The sequence below is a fragment of the Diuraphis noxia genome, unplaced genomic scaffold, assembly GCF_037042655.1.
Source record: "Diuraphis noxia isolate RWA-SAM2 unplaced genomic scaffold, SU_Dnox_SAM2 contig0001, whole genome shotgun sequence".
In the NCBI taxonomy this organism is placed as follows: Eukaryota; Metazoa; Arthropoda; class Insecta; order Hemiptera; family Aphididae; genus Diuraphis; species Diuraphis noxia.
This window is the reverse complement of record NW_028301711.1, coordinates 103,723,771-103,747,032: the sequence shown is the minus strand read 5'-3', so window position 1 is coordinate 103,747,032 and position 23,262 is coordinate 103,723,771. Positions and strand designations below refer to the sequence as shown.

Genomic DNA, 23,262 nt, shown 5'->3' with positions numbered 1-23,262 from the left:
CATTTATCTGCATACTGGTTCTTATGATTATTTTTGTAAAATATAATTATTTATCTGCATACTGGTTCTTATGATTATTTTTGTAAAATATAATTATTAATTTGACCCTTTGCTAAATAAAAATATTATAACGCCATGTTCAGTGGCGCCAAAGCCATATTTTTCAGATGTAGCAAAACATAATTTTACTGACTCACCACCTACGCCCTCTCTAACTCAAATGTTTTTTAAAAATATTAATTGTTATTGGTAAATATTAAGCTAATAGCTAAACTCGTGCACTTCGTAGCCGGTTAAAATTCCTACCTCTTATGTGTCTCAAACTGTGTGTTAAATTCCTTACTTATGATTAGGGAACGGATTTTAATGCAAATTGCATTTTTTTCTGAATGTTCGAAAATATTGCTTTCCAAGCAAATATTTCGCTCACACAACAATTGCCAATCATAATTGTTTCATTAATGTCAAATGTTGGCTGAAAATTAAATGTTTACAATTAAACACTTACACAACCATTATATAACATTTTATTTTTTAAAACCATAATTAAAATATATATTACTATTTATAATATATTAAAATATAAGTTATTAAAATTTAATTAATTTTATAATTAAATGTTTAGAAAAATGTCAAAATACAACACTGAAAATTCAATGAAAATTAAACCTTATGAAAAATAGTAAATATATGAATCGATCTTTAGAAACTAATAATATTATTAAACCTATTATAGGTACCTAATATATATTATATACAACAATATATACTTAATTATTGTGTATAAAAATAAATTTTTTAAATACATATTGATTTATTTTTATATAATATATGTGTACAATAGTAATACTATATATATATATAAAATATGGAGACAAAAATGTATAACAATTCATCAATTGAGAACGGCAGGCCCGATTTGGCAAACTCTTTTTTTTGTTTGGGTCGTCATTGCCAGGAGAAGGTTCTGAGTCTGAAATCAGCGTTAAATTATCAATCAGAGATTGATTATTTAAAATTTACAGCGCTTCAAATAGGACCAATGACTATATTATGTCCTAAGTGCCATGCAAAAAAATGGAAAGATGAAACTCATGGACTTAGCTGCTCTGACAGTAGAGTTGTTTTACACTAATTTGAGGATCTTCCAGGCCTAATTAAAAGTTTAATTGATAATTCTCACCCTTTATCAAAACATTTCTTTGATAACTCTAGACGGTATAATACACTGTTTCAAATGACATCGTTTAGAGCAAACGAAATAGCTGAAGGGAACTTCATGCCCACTTTTAAAATTCATGGTCATGTGTATCATTTAATAGGAAGTTTATTACCCGAAATTGGAAATAATGCTAAATTTTTACAAATATATTTTATGTCAGAGTCGGATCAAATATCTACTCGAACAAATATGATTCAAAATTTAAAAAGAGGTTTCATTGAATCATTGCAAACAGTTTTTCGTGAATATAATCATCTCACACAGAGACAGAGCTTCAGATCTAATCTAGATGAGTCGAGGTTCTTTGATGAGTTGCAAAACTTTAAGTTGGTTATTCATGCTGATTGTTATGAACGCATTAGCTATTAGTATATAGTATTAGCCTTTTGTATTAGAATATAATAGTATATTATTGTAGTCTAGGGGCAACGCCTAATGTGTAGGTGACTCCCGGAATATTGTAATTACACGGCACTCGCTTGGGAACCGTAAGCCGGTATTACACTGGATCGACACCAGTCGATCGACACGTTGATTCGACATCTGCTACCGAATTACCTTCGACTTTCATGCCGATTTGACTTGTCGATCGACAAAAAGTCGGTAAACATCAAAGGAAACTGAATCGACAACCGCACGGTAGCGAATTGCGTAGGTGGCAAAATTATTATTTAGGTATTATAACTGTTATTTATTATTGGTAAATAAAAAATTTCCGTGGCTAGAATTTCTAACAGGGGGCATCCAAGTGTGTTTTTGAATTTTTGACCCAATTTTAAATTTGGTTTGTCCTACCCCCACTTTGGATACGCCGTTAGTAAATAATAAATTGTGTCCAGCTACAATGTGATCGGGCTTTATAAAAAGCTGTTGATGGTTTATTGATTTTTTGGAAAATAGTGCCTTTTGAAATGTATCATTTAATTTTAGATTCTGACTCTAGAGCATACCTACCTACTTTATATTCTAATATTAATAGTTGTCGCTTATGACTTATAATACTTATAAATAACTATGCAAATAGAATAACTACTAATAAATTGTATATACTTACTATGTATGACTGAATGTGTCAGGTATATAATGAATCTGATTTTATTAATTTGGAATTTATTTTTTATCCTCCACTGATAAATCGTCTCCACTCAGAATTTTTTTTCGTATACTCGTACAATATTAAATCATTGAATTCAAACTTAATACCATCCATTACAGCAACTGTTAATATTAACCACTTGTAAAGTATACTGTACAGAGTGACATCCACTTGCCCACTTTTTTAATTATAATTTTCTGAACACTATTCAATTTGGTTTTAAAAATTTAAACATAGATACTTAAAATTATTTTACATTCAAATCAAAATCGAGCCGCTTTAATAGTTTAATGCCATTTCTATTATTACGTCGACTAATACTTACTATGTAGTCACAATATTTATTAATACCTACATTATATTTACATTTGATAATAACGTAATCCTAAATTTAAATCCTTACCATTATGAACTAGGTAGGTAGTTCTTCCACTTTGCCTTTCACTGTTAATGCTAACTATATTTACAATTATAAACTATATTAGTGTGTAATTTACTCTGCTATTTTGGTTTATCGTAAAAATAAATAGACAAATATCCAAACGGAAATAATATTTTATAAGAATTGTCTGAAGCCAGTTGGTATTGCGCAACAATACAGTCCGTACGTATTGTAGGTACTAGTTTTTGTTTTGACAATTTTACGTATTGTTAAGTTTTTAAATTTTTTTAAATTGAAAATGGCAACATCTGAGTGCAGTGAGAAGTGGAACAATAATGTAAATACATGTCTTTTTATTGACTTGTACAAAGAAAGGGAGTACCTCTGGAATCCAAAACATTCGGATTATAAAAATAAATTGGTCAGATTTGACGGATTAACCGAAATTGGAAATATAATGAAGATATCAGTCGAAGAATGTGAAAAGAAAATTAAAAATCTTCTGAGTCAATATGCCAGAGAGAAAAAAAAAGATCAAAATAACAAAAAATCTGGCGCTGGTGCTAGTACTGTCAAAAACATTTGGTTTGCTTATGAACAAATGCATCAGTTTCTGCAAGATAGGAATAAACCAATGCACACAAGGGATACAGCAGAAGAAGAAACTACTAGTGCAGTATTAGTAAGTATATTTTAATATTTATACTATATATAAATTTATATTTATGAAAATATTTGTATTATAATTAATACAAATAAAACAATTAATATTTTATATTATTCAAATATAATTTTACTTACGATACAAATTATAAATTCAATTAGGTATATACTAAAAATATAAATAAAAATTAGTTGCATAAATCTTGCCAATCAACTCGTCCTATGTCTGATACATAATACATTTTAAATTCATCGCGGATTTCTTGTACTTCTAAAGCAGATTTTCGTGGGATTTGGGGCAAACTTTGGAATGATGACATTTCTACTAGCTGTTTTCTCCAAGATCCTGGATTTAAAATTCCTGTGTCCATATCCTCGACATCAAAACTACCACTTGGACAATATACATGTTTTGAGTTCTTGCTACTTCTTAAATAATTATGTAGGTAAATGCATGCCATTGTAGCAGCCTCGGCTTTTTTTGGTTCCAACAACATAGGTTTTCTAAAAATTCTAAACACAGAAGATAGAATACCAAATGCATTTTCAACAACTCGGCGCCCTCTACTTAGTCTGTAATTGTGTATCCTTTCAGGTGATCCTTTCTGGTTAAGCCCAGGATAAGGCTTCATCATATTTTTCCAAGTGGAAATGCATTATCTGCCAGAAATACAAATGGAATAGGTTTTACTCTTCCGGGTAATGGACGCCCAGAAGGAAGATTTAATAAATTATTAGACATCATGTTATTGAATTTGGTGTCCCCGAAAACACCTCCATCCGAAATTCTTCCCTGAGCCCCAACACTAGCCCAAATAAATTTGTAATTTGCATCTACACATGCCATTAAAAGTTAAAACGATACTATGGAATGACTTATAGTTAAAATATTCTGTGCCGGAATTTATAGGTGCTTGGAGAGAAATATGTTTACCGTCCCACGCTCCAATACAATTAGGAACATTCCATTTCAAAAAAAATTGTTGAGCTATATTCAACCATTCATCTGTAGTATTAGGCGTCTAAAAACCAGAGATAAAAAATACATTTGTTATTATTTAAATTGTTTCAATGCACTAAATGATTTACAATATAAATATTCAATATTATAGTTAACATACCTACAGTACATTTTATAAGTTTAATAATAATAATAATAAAAACCCATATACTGACATTTAATTTTATCATTTTACTATCAGACATTAGATAACACAGTAGGATAAAAAACATATTATAAATTTTTAACTATAAACTAATTAAAAAAATTTTGAAAGTTTTAGAAATATTGTCAAAATTTTAATTTTAAATGCTTATAGTTTTTATAAGAATTTTTATTGTATAAAAATAAGATTACTGATGACAGACACACAAAAAAAAAATTAATAATTAAAAAAAAAAAAAATTATTTTAAATAAATACATATTTACTTATAATATATACTAATACATATTGCTCCGCTCCGAATCTAAAATTATTACTTATTTATTAATGTAAATTATTATATGTATATGTCTTAATAATATTACAATTTTATAGATTAAATTATCAACATAGTTTTTCACATTTGTACAATTATAATTTTAAAGTACCTACCTAGTTTAAAATGATTTAACATAGTTGTTAATGTTTTATTTGTTTGATTTAAGGGCATATTTTTATATTTTTGTTGGAATATTTGCATAAGTTTTTCGAAAAACTTATTGTACCTACAGCACCTATCCACTTTCCCAAATTGTTTATTCTTTTTTTTATTATTGTATGTTATTTTTACACTTTTTTAAGGAAATATCTCAATCTACTATTAACTCTATAGAGCTTAATTCAACAATATCTACAGAACATGTAGTAAGCAGTGCAATCTCATCTCCGATAGAAACGCCTAGAAATTCTGGGAAAAAAAAATAGTTCCGAAAATGAAGTAATGAGGAAAAGAGCTTTTGATATTCTGGAAGATGTATATAAAAATCGTGGAACAAGAGATGAATTTACTCTTCTCGGTGATGAAGTTGCAATGTAGGTCAGAACTCTTACATCATCCTATGCTCGCTCTACTGTTAAGTTCAAAATACAATCACTTTTGTATGAAGCAAGATTGGGGTATTATGATGAACCGCAAGTTAATTATCAAGGTAATCAGTGTTTAATATAAATAAATTTGAATTTTATGAATTACGTAATTATATTTTTTAGGTTTTGAAAATTCAACAACACAACAATTGACACAACACGGTACTCAGGCAGCAACTCAATCATCTCAACCGTACAACCAAAGCTGGGAACAGGTTTTAGAAGATGGTACTCAAAATGAAGATGCAAGTACAAGCCAAATTACATATCTTTAATCTAAGTTTTCATTTTATTTTCAATTATTATATGATTAATTTTTATAATTTCCTACACATACTACTTTAAATTTCTAAAAATAAAAATGTTCAAATTTTGTTTGTAAATTGTTCAAATTTTTAATAATCTATTAAAAATGTAATAATTAATTATGCACAGCTAAAATTAATAATACTAATAAATAATAATACATTTTGTTTACTTTTAGTATTATTCTATTCAGAATGTAAATAATTTATGATTTACCTTAACGTAATGTTTCAATGATGAAATTAATGCTTCACACACTTCAGGTACTATGAATGAGATGGATGGTTGTGATATTTTAAATAAATAAGATAGGTCCATGAACGAATCGCCCGATGCCAAGAAACGAAGAGTAACTGCCAATCTCTCATTTATGGATATAGGTACTCGAAAATTTGTGTTCTGGCGTTTTATTTTAGGACCGATTATTTTTAAAATATCTTCAAAATCAGTACATGTCATCCGTAGAAAATTTTGAAACGTGCTACGAATACCTTCTCCTGGACTAAAACCTATTATGTCATCCTGGATGTAGTCTGCAAGCATACGATTTCCATTATATTTGCTTCTATCTAAACTTGCTCTTGTCCAAACTCGGCGTTTTTTTTTTTGGTTCGTCTTCACTAACTAAAATAAAAGCAGCCAACTGTGGGTCCGGAAAATAAATAAATTAGTTTTTATAAATGTCGAACGTATTTAATAATAAATCTACAAATCGACATCATGTTCGACACGACGTAGTATATTGTCGATCGACTGGTGTCGATCCAGTGTAATACCGGCTGTAGAGTCAGTCGTTCTAGTTCTTTTAAACCTGTACGTCGTTCCGACGAATAATAATAAATTAAACAGTGAATTAAATATTTCGACTCACAATAAAATTATATTAGTATATACACCTTTAAAACGGTTTTGTTGTTCTCTCACCTAAAATTGAACCCTCACACTACCGAAAAAACAACGTTCTGCAAACGGAACAACCCGTACGAGCACAACAACTGGTGGCAGCCGTGTCGCGGTCATAATTTTTGGAAAAGAAACAACTTTCTATTCGAGGTAATTTTATATTTTTTTTTTCAAATATTAAAACTACTTCGTAGGTGGCATTTTAGTTACTCTCGTCAAAAATTTTTCACGGGCGTTCCAGTAGTCAACAACAAGCGCACCGTTTATAGTGCACACGCATTATATTCAACGTCGTGTTCTACTCTTCCCAACACCATCATAGCCACGGTACCGCCGCCGCCGTCGTCGTCGTCGTCGTCGTCGTCGTCGTCGTCGTCGCCTTACAGCACCACCGCCGTTGTGTTACCACAGCCGCCTTTGTCACGTAAGCTGTTACGCCAACGCGTCGTGGGACTCACTATCACTTGAGCACAATACAACTGAATGCGATGCATTCATGGGTAATATTGTAAGCTAATTATTGAAATATTATTATATATATATATATATATTTTTCTTTTTTTTTACATAGTATTATCAACCGGTACGACAATAAGTCGTTGTCATTATTACTATTAGTATTTGTATAATTATTAGTATTTGTATAATTATTATTATTTTGATATCAGTAGTGGTATTAACTATAGGGAGTGGTGATACTATGAATTATAATAATCTTGTCTTATTAATTTAATTAATCATTATTTTCATTAATTGTTTTTTTTTCTTGTATTTTTTATTTTAATATTTTAACGTATAAAATTGAATGCATGTCAGATAGGTCTAGTAATAGTAATAGTAGTTCTGAGAGTTCTGATTTAGACGAAAACTACGTACCTTCGCGACCGATTGACATAAGTCTGTTAGGATCGTCTAGACCTCTTACTAGATTACTCAATAAGGTTCAAAAAGAAAAATGTATACAAGATTTTAAGAAATTGAAAATAACAAATAAAAATTTTAATTATAAATTATTGGTAGGTACAACAAATAATAATCAAACTATAGAATCTAATAACACAATGACACTACCTACTTCAACTACATTGTCCTTAGAGACGGCAATTAGATTAATTCCACATTTCCATGGAGAAAATGTACAGGAGGTTTACCCATTCATAAATGCATGCAATTTTGTCATGCGAAATGTGGATGAAACCGTACAACTGGTACTCTACAGGTTATAATTACTAAATTGACAGGCAAGGCTTTCGTGATAACCCAACATAAAGAAATTTCCACGTGGGAGATACTTAGGGATAATTTAGAAGGCACTTTCTGTGCTACACGCACACCCGGATATCTTCAGTTAGAGCTCACTACTACTAAATTCCAACAAGGTGAAACCATAAGAGATTACACAACGAGAGTAGAAAAACTATTACATGAACTTTGTAACGTAAGCACAAAGGATTAACCAGCTGTCGATGCTAAAGCTATACATAGCTACATAAAAGAAGTAACTTTAACTTCATATGTTGAAGGTTTATCATCTACTATTCGAGGTGTAGTAAAACCCAAGAATCACCCAACGTTAGAAGAAGCCATAAGGGATAGTTTAGAAGAAGAGAAGATTTATCAATCAAATAAAGGGACACAACGTTTGTTGAATAACAAACCAAATAATATGAATATTAGTAAATATTGCAAATATTGTCGAAAAACAAACCATAATACATATGAGTGTAGATTTGGAAACCACAATTTAGATACTGGACAGCAGAGTAAACAATCCAGAGGATTCAATAATCAATGAAATCAGAAGGCTAAACAAGTATCGTGTATGTATTGCAAAAAAATTGGTCATACTATAGATGTATGTTATAAAAAGAAAAATGCAGATACAAGAAAATCAAATAATGACCAATCAAATTCGGGAAACGACAAGGAACCGGCCAGAAAGGGCATTTGTCCGGTTCGCGAGTTGAAAATAATAGTTCAAAATTAGTCCAAATCAATGACCAATTAATACCTCGAGAAGTACGACCCTAAATGTATCAATAAACAATAAAATTTGCAAAACTGAATTCCAAGTAGTTGATTCAACCTTTCCAATAAGCGGAGATGGAATATTAGGAAACCCTTTCTTAAAAGATAACCAAATCATAATTGATGGTCTAACATTAAATACCTATAACTGTTTAGGTACGCTCTGTAAATAACATTAACAATTATTGTTTTATTTATTGACGTTAATAATTTTGGTTTATTAATATATATAGAACTACATGAAACAAATTTAAGCAAATAGATAATGTAATAATAAAAAAATGTATAAATAAATAATAATCTAAGAAATTATAATAAATAAATAAACAAAATAATGAACAAAAAAGACATCTTATTTATAATTTAATAATGAGCTTGCATCCATGTGATGCCCATCTAAACTCAAAAATATATTTAGAGCAACAATTCTCGATGTTGATACAAAAATATCAGCATGTTTACATTTTTAGTCAGTAAACATGTCCTTTTCGAAGTAACTATGTTTCCAGCAGTAGAAAAACATCTCTTGGAGCTGACCGACGTGGCGGCTGCATACTACTTGCGTCCCCGAAAAAGGTAAATTTTACAGGTAGTAAATTCAACAGGTAACTTGCGTCCCATTTTGTGCACGCAACTCAACCATATTATTCTTCTTACCTGCCATTAAAGTCATTACTTAGTTGCGTCCATAAATATTATGCGATAACGCCGATTAAGCGTTACAATAATATGTGTAAATAATATGTGTAAATTGTCCATGAAATGTCTACGACGAACAGTAAAATATTATCAGCATTTTCCCACTAATACAAATGTTAATATCATTACAGCGGGTTAGTGTAATAAAATTGATTACTAGGAGATGTCTGATTGTCACCATTTGATAGGTATATCTTATATCATTATGATTGATCAAAATAACATAAAGTATTTTGCACGGTGCTGTACATTTCTCAGTACAAGTTCACTCGTCCAGTCGTCCCGTTATACAGTGCTTGTGGTTAAAATGGAAAAAATGTTTAGTTCCAAATTGTGCGCGAAAAAAGAACTGTTCATAATTAATGGCTATAAGTTCAGTTACCATAAAATGCTTGAAAATGAAGTACAACGGTGGAAGTGCACAAATAAAAATTGCAAAAGTTTTTATAAGATCGATGCTCTAGAAAATATGATATGTGAACCAACGTCACATAATCACGATTCAAATGAACTTGCACACCTTAAACGACAACAATTAAGCAACGGACTTAAACGAAAAGCTATTACAGACATATCAATGAAACCATCCAAACTTATTTGTACTGAGCTGAGTGGCGGATGCATTACTTCTACTGCGTCAGATATTAACCTAGTACGTAAAAATATGTACAATGCTCGGAGAACTATTTTGCCAAAATTACCAACAAATTCTGAAGAGGTACACAACATGTTACAACAAAACCAAATATTTACAGCTGAAAATGAAACTTTTGTTATGGTAAACGATAAGCAAACAAATATTATATTATTTTCATGTGAAAAAAATTTAAGATTTCTAAGTAACCTTAAAACAATATATATCGACGGGACTTTTCAATATTGCCCAAAATATTTTCTACAAATGTTCACAATACATGGTCTGATGAATGATTATTATATTCCACTGGCATTTTTTTTACTACCTAACAAAGAAAATAAAACATACGAAAGAGCTTTTACGTATTTGAATGAATCGTGTTCAAAGTATAATGTTACCTTTGCTCCTGATACCGTGTTTGTTGATTTTGAAATTGCAATTCATAAAGCTGTGTGTACAGTTTGGACAGAAGCGGAAATAAAAGGTTGTCGTTTCCACTTGGGACAATCGTGGTATGTATTAATTAACATTCATAAAAATATAATAAATATTTATATGATTAACGGTTCACAAATGAATTTTGTAGGTGGCGAAAAATACAAAATCTTGGATTGGCAAATGAATATAAAAATAAAACAGAAATAGGTTTATTTCTTAGACTTTGTTTTGGACTGCCATTTTTACCTCCAGAAATGTTAAGTGACGTATTTGCCTATGAAATCATTCCAATCATTCCGGTAGAATGTTTAGATTTTACTGATTACATATTAGAAAATTATATATCTGAAAATGCTCAATTTCATCCAAGTATATGGGCACAATGTTCATCTAGTGTACAACGAACAACGAACGCATGTGAGGCATTTCATTCCAAATTTAATTCATCCTTTTACTCAAGCCATCCAAATATTTATCAATTTATCGATGTTTTAAAATCATTTCAAATTAATACTTATGTGTTAATGAATAGCATAAATACACCTAAAAAAGAATATAGAAAAAAAAAAAACCAAAAAATTGACTACTTAAACAAAGAAATAAAAAAATTCAGAGAAAAAACCAATTCTGCTTTTATATATTTAAAAAACGTTTCACTCAAATTTCAACCAACCTTGTTTTAATTCAGTAATTAATAATTTATGTCTTTTTATGTTGTAGTTAAAAATGCATATATTTAATTTGATTATAGCTTTAATAAATTGACAATTGACGATTTTATAATAAAATATTTTTTTAAATAGGTATGCATAATTCTTTTAACTTGTATTTTCATAATCTATTAATAGTTTGTATAATTTTATTTTTTTAAATATGATGTGATAATGTAATGAATATAATCAAATGCATATAATTAATAAACATTTTTTTAACCATGCATAATGACCTATTACTCATAAGCAATTAATCTACTCATTAGTTTGTAATAGGCTATGGACGCATCTAGGCTGTCTAAAAAGGTATACCGGGACGCAAATAGGCTATGACCCTTTTTGAACCTTTTTTTGGGGGACGCAACTTACCTAGTGTTAATTATTTCGGACGCAAGTAGTATGCACCGGACGTGGCAGGAATAGTCAAATATATTCTGCAAGAGCTGGATATTTATTCTCTCTACATTTCCACCATTCAAATAAATTTAGATCGAATCGTAATTGAGGTTCAGCTATATAATTTTGAAATTGAATGATTATGTCATTATTGTCTGTTATTTTACTTCCATACAAAAATTCAAGATCGCTCCTTTGAACTGGTTGTTCTTGTTCCAAATTAATGCTTTGGGTTCTAAATCTTTCAACTAAATCCTTTACAAACTTTCGAATTTTTTCTCTTGCACCAATCGGTTCAAACTCTAAATCTTTATATCGAGGATCTAGAAAAGACGCGATTTGTTTGACAGAGACAGAACTTGTTTCATTCCAGTCAAATTTAAATCGTTCTTTAATTTCGTGTATTATTGTATGTTTAAAATACGTGACATATTGATCATCATTTTCCTTTTGTTTTAAATGATTTTCTATTAATTGTGCGAGTAATGGTCTAACCATTGATGCTGGTGAATGGTGCTCTGAACAAAATATATTAGTCACAATATAAAGTGGTTTAATAATACTTACGAGATTTTCTATTTTTAACCATTGTGATTCGGTAATTTCTAATTTTTGAGCAATATTTAAAGACGTAACTGTTCTGTCTGTTAATACATTTAAAATTGGGGTGCTATTTTGTAAAAGATGGTCTATCATTAAGTATATTGAGTTCCATCGTGTCTTACAATATTGAACAAGTGACTACTGATGCGGAATTCCTAACTGTTCTTGTTTTTTAAATAATGACTGTTTAGCTACATTTGAGTGTTTGGAATGCCCAACTAAAGCACTGCATTGTCTTATTAATTCTGAAAATGTTTCATCTTTTAGTGCAGTACTAATGTCTAATTGTAGATTGTGAGCAGCACATGTCACATCCATATTTTTATTGTCTATAGTAAGAGCTTGACTGCATTTACCACATTTCTTGCGTTATCTGTGATAACAGTTGAAACTTTACCATTAATTTCCCAGTCATCTAATATACATGTTAATTTGTCTGATAGATTTACTGCTGTATGTCGTTCTTCTATCTCTTGTGTGGCCAAAGTAAATGACTTTGATACCCATTGGTTATTTATTATATGAGCAGTTAATGATATATATGAGTTTTGTGCCATTGAAGACCAACCATCAGTTGTACAAACTACACTTTTCACATTTCATAATTCATTTTTTATTTTATCCTCAACTTTTGATTTCAATGAATGTAGCCTTTTTTTCATTGCTTCATCTCTGCATATTTTGTAATTAGGCTCTACAACAGCCATGAATTGACAAAACCCAGGACTCGAGCAAAAAGATATAGGTAACTGATTCATTGCAATCAATGAAGCCACGAGGACTCCCGGGTTTGGTGCCTTGCGGCTACAACCGCGGACCTCACATTAGCGCTGTGCGCTAGTCGAGAGCCGCGGAGGTTCACGGTCGACGTGCGGCGGAGCTACCCGCCGACCGCCGGCCGCGCGTCGTCAATGGACCACGAGCACCGGGCGTACTCCCGTTCCCACCGAAGTCGGGAGAGAGCACGCCCGTACCGTTCGGCTAAGGTGTGCACGTGCCCTTCGCCACCCCGGTCGGGTCGCGAGCTATCCTCATCGCTTCCCGTATTTGGTCACGGGCAACCTTCGGTGCATATAGCCCCGCCGATAGGCTGGGTGAGCGCTAAGGAGTAATCTCACTCGGCAACCTTCCCCTAGACCGAGCTTGGTCTGTTAACCACACAGTCGCTCCTGCGACAGCCACATCGAAACCAATCCGCCACCGACCGCGCCACGGCCGAGACCGGTGCGCGACCGACGTGTGAGGGCACGGCGCCAATTACCTCAACGCCGCGGGGCTCCCCCACATCCCGATGTACCATTCTCGCCTCCCGTCAGGTAAAGCACATCAATGGTGGGATGCTCGGACGAAGCTTCGTCGGCGTCTTGCCTCAGCTTATAGTCCTCCCGAGATTTGGGCCGAGTATCGCGGGCTCACGGTGGGCCCGGTCTGCGCCTCCCAGAGGCATCACCGAGTTTGCCAAGCTCGGTGATCGACCCGCTCTTCACGAGGTCGCGGTCAGAACCTCCGACACCCTAGTCCCCGAAGGTTTCGGTGTGTCCGCCTCCCTGAGGCCTCTCCGGAGAGAGCGACCCGTTCTTCTCGAGGTCATGGTCAGAACCTCTGCAACGCCCTAATCCCCGGAGGTTTCGGTGCGTCCACGCCCCAGGCGTTAGCCCCAACTGGCTCGACACGCTCGAGCGTGGCCCGCCGCTTGTGCCACTTACGCCATGCGTGCTCACCCGGGCCACCCCGAGTCTATGCCATTCACCTCCTGGTGAGGCGGCGTCCTGACCTATAGATTGCTCCTATCTATCGCTTCTGTTAATTAGGCTGTTTTTGCTGAATTTTCTCAGTGCCTCGTACGTCTTGCATGTTGTCAAAAATGCGCCTCTTTCTGACCATGGGACGCCCTCTTCCCGCATAACTCTGAGTAGGTCCTCCCTGTGGGATCTAACTCGTGGACATGCTAGCAGGACGTGTCTTGCTGTCTCCGCTCCGTTCCCGCATGCACAGTTCGGGCTTCGCACCAGCTTGAAGCTGTGCAGCTTGTTATTAAAATCACCATGTCCCGTCAAGAATTGGGTGACGTAGTGGTCCAATTCAAGAGGGACCTGACATATTCGGGCCAAGCTAGGTACCATGTACTTTGTCCATTCACCCTTGTCGGTGGCATCGTATCGGGCTTGCCATTGGTCTATGAGTTCACTGACTCCATCATCGTACTCCTGTGACTGTATTTCGTTTTCCTTTAGCTTTCGCGCCATAGCCGCTCTTCTGACCTCGAGGTCCAGCGGTAGAACACCCGCCACGGCCGACAAGCAGTTTGTCGATGCTGTTCTATAGGCACTTGTTATAGCTAGTAGCGGGTCTCGTTGCATACTTCCCAGCGTTTGTATTGCCTTTTTCATTAGGCATGCCTTCCCCCAGATCTCTGCCGCGTATGTTACACGGGAGAGGAAGACTGCCTGATAGATCGTCTTGGCCGCATTCCGGCTCATGCCCCAGTTCGCAGACGTCATCTGCCTTAAGCGCCTGTACACGTCTTTGCTTTTATCTTTGAGGGACTCAACGTGGTCCCAGTAGCTCTGGCGTGGGTCCAGGATAACTCCTAGGTATTTAACCGTTTCGCTAGCTCTTATTACTGGCGCATGTGGTCCCGTACCAAAACCCACCGAGTGGTTAGGTTTCAAGCCTCCCTTAATTGACATTAACTGCGATTTGGCCCGTGAGAAACTCAACCGGAATGTTTTGGTCCATTCCATCAGTCCATCAAGATACACCTCTAATCTTCTATGAGCCGTGGGTGGTCTGGCCGCCCCTACCAGGACTGCAATATCATCGGCGTATAATATGATTTTCGCGGTATCCTCTAGTGGTATATCGCCCACCGCCGTCATCGCGACCTTCCATAAGGTAGGCCCGAGCCGTGGCCCTTGCGGGCATCCTCTTTCTAGAGTCCTCGTGTAGGCTTAACTTTCAAGATCTAGCCTGACCAGCCTGTTGTCCAGGTAACTGTGCACCAACCTGAGTGTTCTCAGCGAAGCTCCCAGCTGTTCAAGTCTTGACATCACTGGAGACCAGCCCACGTTATGTCCAGGAATGCTCCAAAGACGTATCTGTGTCTGTTTGCCCCTGTCCAGTTGTATAGTTCTTTGATAGCCGTTATGGTTGATCTGCCAGAGACGAATCCATGCTGCTGACTGAAGTCGTCGAGGTTTGTCTCCTCTATAAGGTCCTGGATGATCAACGTTTCCAGTGCCTTAGCTAAGGTGGGTAGCAGGCTTATCGGCCTGTACGATTTTGGACTGGCTAAGTCCTTCTTCCCTGGCTTTGGGATTACCACTAGTCTTGCCACTTTCCATGGATTTGGAAAGGAGGCCTCAGCGAGACATCTGCTAAAAAGCTCGGTAATATCCCGTCCAATAATGGGCCATGCTTTCCTAAGGAGTTTCGCCGTAAGTCCATCTGGGCCTGGGCTTTGGAAGGGCACATCCTCCAGATCGCCAATCTGACCCTTTCATTGTCCACCAACCTATCGTAGGGCTGCAGAGGGCCATCCCTGGCAATGGCTACCTTTGTTATTTATGCAGGGAAGAACGTGCTTAGAAGCAGTTCAGCAGTGTCGTCCTAGTTCGAGGTCATGTCGCCGTTCGCACTCTGCATGGTACTAGGGACAGTTGGGCGGCTTGAACCGTTTTTGGCCCATCTGAAAGCCTTTCCCCAGGCGTTAATATTTATATCATTTGCAAATAATCTCCAAGCAGCCATCTTGGAAGATCTGATCTCCCTAAGGTAGGCATTACGCTTTCTGTTATAAGCCGGTCTGTCCGTGATATTCAGCTTATCACGCCTGGATCTGTCGAGATCCCTTTTACAGTCTGCCAGTGTGCTATTCCACCAAGGCTGCTTTCCCGTACATCGGGAGTTTTTCTTCTTTATTACCGGCATGGATGCCTCCGCCGCTTTCTGTACTGCGGTTATGATGGAGTCAGCAAAAGTGTGCACGGATGTCTCTTCGATCCGTAGTCTGCAGTTCATTAGTTCGCTTTTGAACTTATCCCAGTCTGCCCTATTGGTATTGAACATCCGATCCCAGTTACATGGGGTCGGTGTTCCGCTTAATTTCAGGTTATATGTCAACACATTGTGGTCGCTGTCCGTTATATCTTCTACTGACCATCCATTGACGTGCCCTGAGATGGCAGGTGTAGTAAGGGTTACATCAATGTTCGATGCCCCCATACCTTCACGATTGTAGGTTTTAAGTGTCGAGGGTCGGTTGGCAACCAGGAGACCGTGGTCCTCTATCATCTCTTCTACCCACCTGCCCCGATCATTGCGGCTTGGGCAGTGCCATAATTGCGAGTGCGCGTTAACATCAGCACCGATCAGCACTCGTGCTTCGCTTTCCATAATGTCATGGAGCTTCTCAACGAAGCAGGGTGTCGGCATGTTGTACTTAAAATATGCCGACACCACTGTTACTGCGTGCCTGCTATTGAGTCGGCTGACTCTGATTGTCACTACATGGTCGCTCACATATTGTGCAAGTTCTAATGCTCGCAGTTCATCATTTAGGATGATGATGGCTGCCCCGGCGCGGTCACCTTTGTGCGCTTGTTTGTAGCTTTCGAACGCATAGACCTTTCCTTGTTGTATTAGTGGTTCCTGTAGTAGTACTAAGTCAACCCCGTTGCCGATACAGTGGTCTCTCAGCTGCAAGGAGGCAATCCTGCTCTTGCAGATGTTATGCTGGATTATCTTTATTTGGTCAATCATTTCGGGCCAAAGTCTGTCCGCCTTAGGAGACTTTTAATTGCTCTTACTCTGTGGGTGCAGGTTGAACTTGTCGCCTTATGGTCGCCTTTACAATTGGTGCAGGTTGTCCTCTGGGGCTCCTTGCATTGCCTGCTGTCGTGCAATCCTGCACAATGTCTGCACCTGGGTAGTTCTTGCGTGCATTTTATGGCAGTGTGCCCGTACCCCTGACAGTGGAAGCACTGTGGTACGCTCTGATGTAATTTAACCTTACATCTGTGTAACGTCACAGCATTTTTCGTGGTTTTAATTATATTATTATATTACATAACACACAATAACTAGCTGGACTACAGTGTTATGTCACCAATACACCGCACATTCCCCCCCTCTGCAAGGCTCCATCCTCAACACCAACGGCGGGGACCGCGCTGGCACTGTCGGTCGGGGCGGCTGCGCTACCGGCAACGGAGTCAGTGCAACCTGTTACCCAATTATTGTAATATTGCACCAAAAGTCCCCCTTCCACCCGCACTGGTCAGCAAGCCGTCCAACAGCCACTAGCCGTCGGCCGATACGTCTTTAAAGAATTTGGTCTTTTCTCAACCGTTGAAGACCAACCACCACGTCGACCGTCTACATATTATTATTCACCACTTGGCATCGTCGACCATCTACATATTATTATTATTCGACCCGGTACGGCAGACATAACCAACTTTGTGACGGGGAGAAACGAGGCTCTGACCCCTGACTTTGCGGATTCTCTCTACTATAATGTGCTCAAGCGCTTTCGAGATCACCGGCAGCAAGCTAATAGGTCGGTACGACTTCGGCTCCGCCGGGTCCTTACCCGGGGCTTTCCTAAACACTACTAGACGTGCAATCTTCCACGATTTCGGGAATCGCTTCGTCCTAAGACAACAATTGAAGGCCCATGGCCCATGGCCTATCACTGGCCACGCCTGTCTCAGTATTTTCGCCGTTATGCCGTCCAAGCCTGGTGCCTTGTTCGGAGCCATTCTCCAGATGGCTCCCTTGACCTCCTCCACATCGCAAGGGTCAATCGGTCCCGACTCTACTTGTTCCGGTCGAAATGTTCCCAGGCCGACCCCCGCTCTTTCCCGGGTTTCTTTTTGTTCCAGGTTCTCGCCTACTTCCGTATCACCTGGAACTAAGGCATCCACCCGGTACGGCAGTCAACATGATGGGCTGAAACACTGCCATGGGGCCTGAGGGCCGGGATGCCGGGTGGCTTGCTGCTTTGCGACACAACCATGCTGTCACGTATTATTATTTACCCCTCTCACCTCCTTCATCTATCTTGATTTGCATACGCGGATTATTATTACCAAAAGCTTATAATTTATTATATAAAACAAAAAACATGATTATTACTTGCGCTCCTTTATATTATTATCATGCTTAGACGGCATGGCCGGGTTACATAACGTCTTGCTCTGACGCGAACCCGGCGGGAGTTGGCGTTTAAATATTATTATTGTATTATTAGTCGGATGTGATCGAAAGACACATCCTGACATATTATAGCCTAGCGTCACTGCGAATATTATTCTTATTATTCCTTGTCCCATTCTTATTATTTGTTCATATGCATATTATGATCATGTGATCGCTAAAACTATCGTCGTAAAACTTGTATACTTGTTGACAATTTGTCTTATTTGTTTAAACGTATTATTTTGTACCTTATTGCCAAAAATGTCCACTACATATTATTATCTGAAATGAGACCATTATTATTTAAATGTCCTATACTAAAATATATTATTCTTTATTACCATAATCTAAGCCATATTTTCAATTATTATTCAGGGTAACGTATATTGTACTATATTATAAATCTTTGACATTCATTTGTCACTGCGTGTTCAAAAAACCTGTCAGCTCTGCCGACGTAAGTCTCACGACCTATCACGCGGTACGGCTGGCAGGTCACGGTTTCCATGCCCCGTGGAACCGTGGGTGGTTTGTGGGGTGTCAAGAACCCCACATTCTCACATCTGGTTAACCCTAAAAATACTTGTTTGCCCTCTAGCTTGGGTATTGCACTTGCAGGGACTTCAAGTACTCAGTGAGTTGTTGTGCCGTCCCTTGGACCTAGCTTATATTTTGCAATTATCTTATCAGTGTCGTTCTGTGTGAGACCTAGCTCTGGGTTCTGGTCCGTCAACCCAGTAACTATTTCGTCCTCCTTTAGCTGGGAGTCGACATCGTAGATTATTATTCTTGGCTGTCTGGGCCCTTACCTTTACGTTGGGTAAGTTACTTACCACCTCCAACGTGTTTCCATCGTCAGGAATTATAATAATGTTCTTGCCGTTTATCACGGTCCTGGCTCTGGGGTTTTCATCTTACCCTTAACCGTTTCCCATAGTTCGGCCTTAGCCGCTGCCATGGAAACATTGTCGGGTATCTCGAAGGTGAGCCTTGAGGCCGTCTTAGCTTCTCGACACTTAGTGAGGGTCTCTTTGATGCTAGCTATCTTAGGCGTGCTCTTTGAAGCCTTTGCGGACTGACCAGGTTTCGGGTCTTGTTTTGCTTTTTCGGCGTAAGTCATTGGTGTGGGCTTAGTCTGGGTCGGGAGGGTGGGTTTGGGCCTGGCAGTGACTGCTTGCCCCTCAGCCACCTCATCGACCCGCTCTCTAGCCTGAATCACCGCTCTGAGTTGACAGTTTTCGGTTTGCAGCCTACTGATTTCAGCCGTCTTGTCCAATAGTGACTCACTATAGGTGTTCCACATTGACCTGAGTTGATCCTGTGTCAGCTGTGCCTTGCCGCCAAGCCTACTGACCTCTAGGCAGAGGTCTTGTATGATGTTTCTCAATGCCTTGGTTCTTTCCAAGATGCCCTCTGATGCTGCCACGGTCAACTTTTTGGTACGTTCAACATGGGCAAGCTGTTCCAACCATCCAAAGTGGTTATTGACCTCTTTGGCCGTTTCCGAGACGGCATAAGCAGTCTTTTTGTTAGCCTGTGTCATTGGGGGGCTCTAGGGTCCACGTTTTTGGGATGGGCCTTCGTCCGTGACCATTCCACCACTTGTTCTGGCATTTGTGCCATCATCATCTACATTACCATCATGCTCGTCGTCAGAGCCGTCACCTCCTCTGAGCCTAGGTACGTTATCCGTCTTTATCCAATATTTCCGGTCCGATTCCGTGTTCGCATTTTTGGTGCTTCTCGTTGATAGCGACCGACAGGACGCGCACCGCTCCTGACTGCCGGATCTTGGTTCTTCAGAGTCCGACCCTCCCAGTATTCATGTTAGGTTGTTAATGGGGGGCTGCCCCTGGTAGCCCTGCACCCTCTGGCCGCCGGCGGGCTAGATCGGCGGTCGCAGTCAGTTGTGCCTACAAATTAGTACGGTCCGGGGTCGGCCTGCCCCGGACGAGGTTAGTGTGAGAAGCCTCTTAGCGACTGGCCTGAAGGCGCAGCCGGGCGGGGTCACCACGGCAAGGTGGGCTCTCGTCGACCCCGAATCAATGAAGCCAGGAGGAGGATTCCCGGGTTTTTGTTGCCTTTCGGCTACAACCGCGGACCTCACATTAGCGCTGTGCGCTAGTCGAGAGCCACGGAGGTTCACGGTCGGCGCACGTCGGCGAAGCCATCCGCACGTCGGCCGCGCGTCATCTACGGACCACGAGCACCGGGCGCAAACCCGTTCCCACCGAAGTCGGGAGAGAGTGCGCCCGTACCGTTTGGCTGAGGCGTACACGTGCCCTTCGCCACCCTGGTCGGATCGCGAGCTATCCTCATCGCTTCCCGTATTTGGTCACCGGCAACCTCCGGTGCATATAGCTCCACCGGTAAGCTGGGTGGGCGCTAAGGAGAATGCTCACTCGGCAGCCTTCCCCTAGACCAAGCGTCGGTCTTGTAACCACATGGTAGCTTCTGCTACAGCCACTCCGAAACCAAACCGCCGTCGACCACGCAACGACCGTAGCCGCTGCGCGACCGCCGTGTGAGGGCACGGCGTCAATCGCTCAACGCCGCGGGGCTCCCCCACATCCCGAAGTACCATTCTCGCTCCCGTTAGGCAAGCACATCAATGGTGAGATGTGCGGGCCGAGCTTCGTCGGCGCTATGCCTCAGCTGTGGTCCTCCCGAGATTTGGGCCGTGTACCGCGGGCTCACGGTGGGCCCTCTCCGGGCAGCGCTCACTGCCGACGCGGTGGCCGCGACCCCCGAGTTAGAGGCTCGGTAGCCTTGGTGTTTGTCTACGCCTCCCTGAGGCCTCTCCGAAGAGAGCGACCCGCTCTTCATGAGGTCACGGTCAGAACCTCTCAACACCCTAGTCCCCGAAGGTTTCGGTATTTCCGCCTCCCAGAGGCCTCTCCGAGGAGAGCGACCCGCTCTTCATGAGGTCGCGGTCAGAACCTCTCAACACCCTAGTCCCCGAAGGTTTCAGTGTGTCCGCCTCCCAGAGGCCTCTCCGAGGAGAGCGACCAGCTCATCTTGAGGTCACGGTCAGAACCTCTGCAACGCCCTATTCCCCGGAGGTTTAGGTGCGTCCACGCCCCAGGCGTCGGCCCCGGCTGGCCAGTCCCTTTTAGTCGCCTTTTACGACAAGCAGGGAATACTGTGGCGGTATTCTGGCCTCGGCCCCAGCCACAGGTCCATTCTACACGTCGCTGACGCGTGAGCACGCTTCGGGTCAGGACGCGCTCGAGCGTGACCCGCCGCTTGTGCCACTTTCACCTTGCGTGCTCACCCGGGTCACCCCGAGTCTGTGCACTTACACCGCCTGGTGTGGCTGCGTCCTGACCCATTACAAGGTCTTACCTATCCGTTCTTGACTTTAAGCTGTCGTGTGCAAATTTATTGAATGCGTCAAAAATTCTTTTCGTTTTTATAATGGTTCCATTATATGGCGGCCATGCTTCGCCTCCTTCCTCAACTATTCTTCTTAGTTCAGTTCTTTGTGCAATTGTTCTTGGGCACGCTAGTAGGACGTGCTGTACGGTCTCACTACCATTGCCGCATCTGCAATTTGAGCTCGGAACCAATTTAAATGAGTGGAGCTTTCCGTAGAAGTCCCCGTGTCCCGTTAGCATTTGACTTAGGTAATGGTTCATACCCATTGGAAGACCATATCTTGTTTTTACGTCCGGTATCAATTTCCTGGTCCAATCTCCGGTTTTTGGATTGCCCTGTGTCGGATTCCATCTATCTTGTCATGTGTCGAGGAGCTCGTTTATCTTGTTCTCGTACTCAACGGGAGTGATCTTACCGCATCTCATGTTCATTTTTGCATGGTATTTCTTTATTTCTAGATCAAGCGGCAGTAGGCCAGCGATCACCTGTAGTGCTGCCGTTGACGTGGTATTGTACGCACTGGTCACTGCCTTCAGCGCTTCTTTCTGGATTTTTTCCAGCAATATAATTGACTTCTTTAGTTCGAGTGCTTTGATCCATATTTCCGCCGCGTAAGTAATGCGCGGTAGGAAGACTGCCTTATAGATTATTGCTGAGGTCGTCTGACTTACGCCCCAGTTAGCTGACGTCATTTGTCTCAGGCGTTGAAACATGCCCGTCGATTTGCCGCTCAATGACACAATGTGATCCCAGAAGGATCTTCTGGGATCAATTGTCACTCCTAGGTATCTTACCGCGTCTTTTCCTTCAATTTTCCCGTTGTCCGGGTCTGATCCAAAGCCTATGGTGTATGGGGTCTTTTTACCACCTTTTAATGTCATGGCCTCGCATTTCGTCCTTGAGAAGGTTAGCCCGTACCTCCCCGACCATTCGATGAGTGAGTCTAAGTTTCGCTCAAGTCGCTTAGTTATTGTCGGGATGCGGGCCCCTCCGGTCATCACGACGATGTCATCCGCATATGCAACTGTCTTTGATGTTGCCGGGTCTTCGCAAAAAGCACCAACCATAGCGAGTTTCCATAACGTGGGACCAAGTCTAGAGCCTTGTGGGCATCCTCTCGTCATTACTTTATGTCGAGTTGTTCCATCTATCTCCAAACTTGCTGTACGTTCTTTGAGGTAGCTTATTAGTATATTTGTGACCTTACTGGATGCACCTAGGGTCTTGGCCGTGTCCAGGAGGGGGACCCAGCGGACATGGTCAAAGGCACCTGTTATATCGAGGAAGGCTCCTGTTATGTGTCTTTTTGGGCAGCAGTCAACCCAATCGTACGTGGCTTTAATCGCCGTCACTGTGGACCTTGTACTGACATACCCGTGCTGCTCTCCAATGGTATCGACATTGGTCTCATTCTCGAGTCGTTTGATAATTGCTGATTCTAGTGCTTTCCCTAACGTGGGTACTAGGCTTATGGGTCTGTACGCTCCGGTGCACGTTCTATCTTTCTTAACAGGTTTTGGTATTATT

General features: G+C 39.8%; 3 protein-coding genes and 1 pseudogene across 3 annotated transcripts; 2 read left to right on the top strand and 2 right to left on the bottom strand.

Annotated features, from left to right (window-relative positions):
• The first annotated feature begins 64 nt into the window (after nucleotides 1-64).
• Nucleotides 65-5,975, top strand: LOC149063041 (uncharacterized). Its single transcript, XM_089217454.1, has 3 exons — nucleotides 65-3,382; nucleotides 5,149-5,495; nucleotides 5,557-5,975. Exons 1-2 carry the CDS (start codon nucleotides 2,999-3,001, stop codon nucleotides 5,269-5,271), a joined length of 507 nt encoding a protein of 168 aa, XP_089073580.1. The 5' UTR covers nucleotides 65-2,998; the 3' UTR covers nucleotides 5,272-5,495; nucleotides 5,557-5,975.
• Nucleotides 5,976-8,640: 2,665 nt separating this feature from the next.
• On the bottom strand, nucleotides 8,641-13,835 carry LOC149063039 (E3 SUMO-protein ligase ZBED1-like; annotated as a pseudogene).
• Nucleotides 9,433-11,127, top strand: LOC149063040 (uncharacterized). Its single transcript, XM_089222303.1, has 2 exons — nucleotides 9,433-10,518; nucleotides 10,593-11,127. Exons 1-2 carry the CDS (start codon nucleotides 9,533-9,535, stop codon nucleotides 11,125-11,127), a joined length of 1,521 nt encoding a protein of 506 aa, XP_089078429.1. The 5' UTR covers nucleotides 9,433-9,532.
• A 1,930-nt stretch (nucleotides 13,836-15,765) lies between the features above and the next one.
• LOC149063038 (uncharacterized) lies at nucleotides 15,766-16,917 on the bottom strand. The gene has a single exon (XM_089215495.1). It carries the CDS (start codon nucleotides 16,915-16,917, stop codon nucleotides 15,766-15,768), a length of 1,152 nt encoding a protein of 383 aa, XP_089071621.1.
• Nucleotides 16,918-23,262: the final 6,345 nt, after the last annotated feature.

Coding starts and splice junctions, on each gene's coding strand:
- LOC149063038 (XM_089215495.1), bottom strand. CDS start 16,917: ATGATTGACCAAATAAAGATAATCCAGCATAACATCTGCAAGAGCAGG.
- LOC149063041 (XM_089217454.1), top strand. CDS start 2,999: ATGGCAACATCTGAGTGCAGTGAGAAGTGGAACAATAATGTAAATACA. Junction 3,383..5,148: donor AAACTACTAGTGCAGTATTA/GTAAGTATATTT, acceptor CACTTTTTTAAG/GAAATATCTCAATCTACTAT.
- LOC149063040 (XM_089222303.1), top strand. CDS start 9,533: ATGTCTGATTGTCACCATTTGATAGGTATATCTTATATCATTATGATT. Junction 10,519..10,592: donor TTCCACTTGGGACAATCGTG/GTATGTATTAAT, acceptor TGAATTTTGTAG/GTGGCGAAAAATACAAAATC.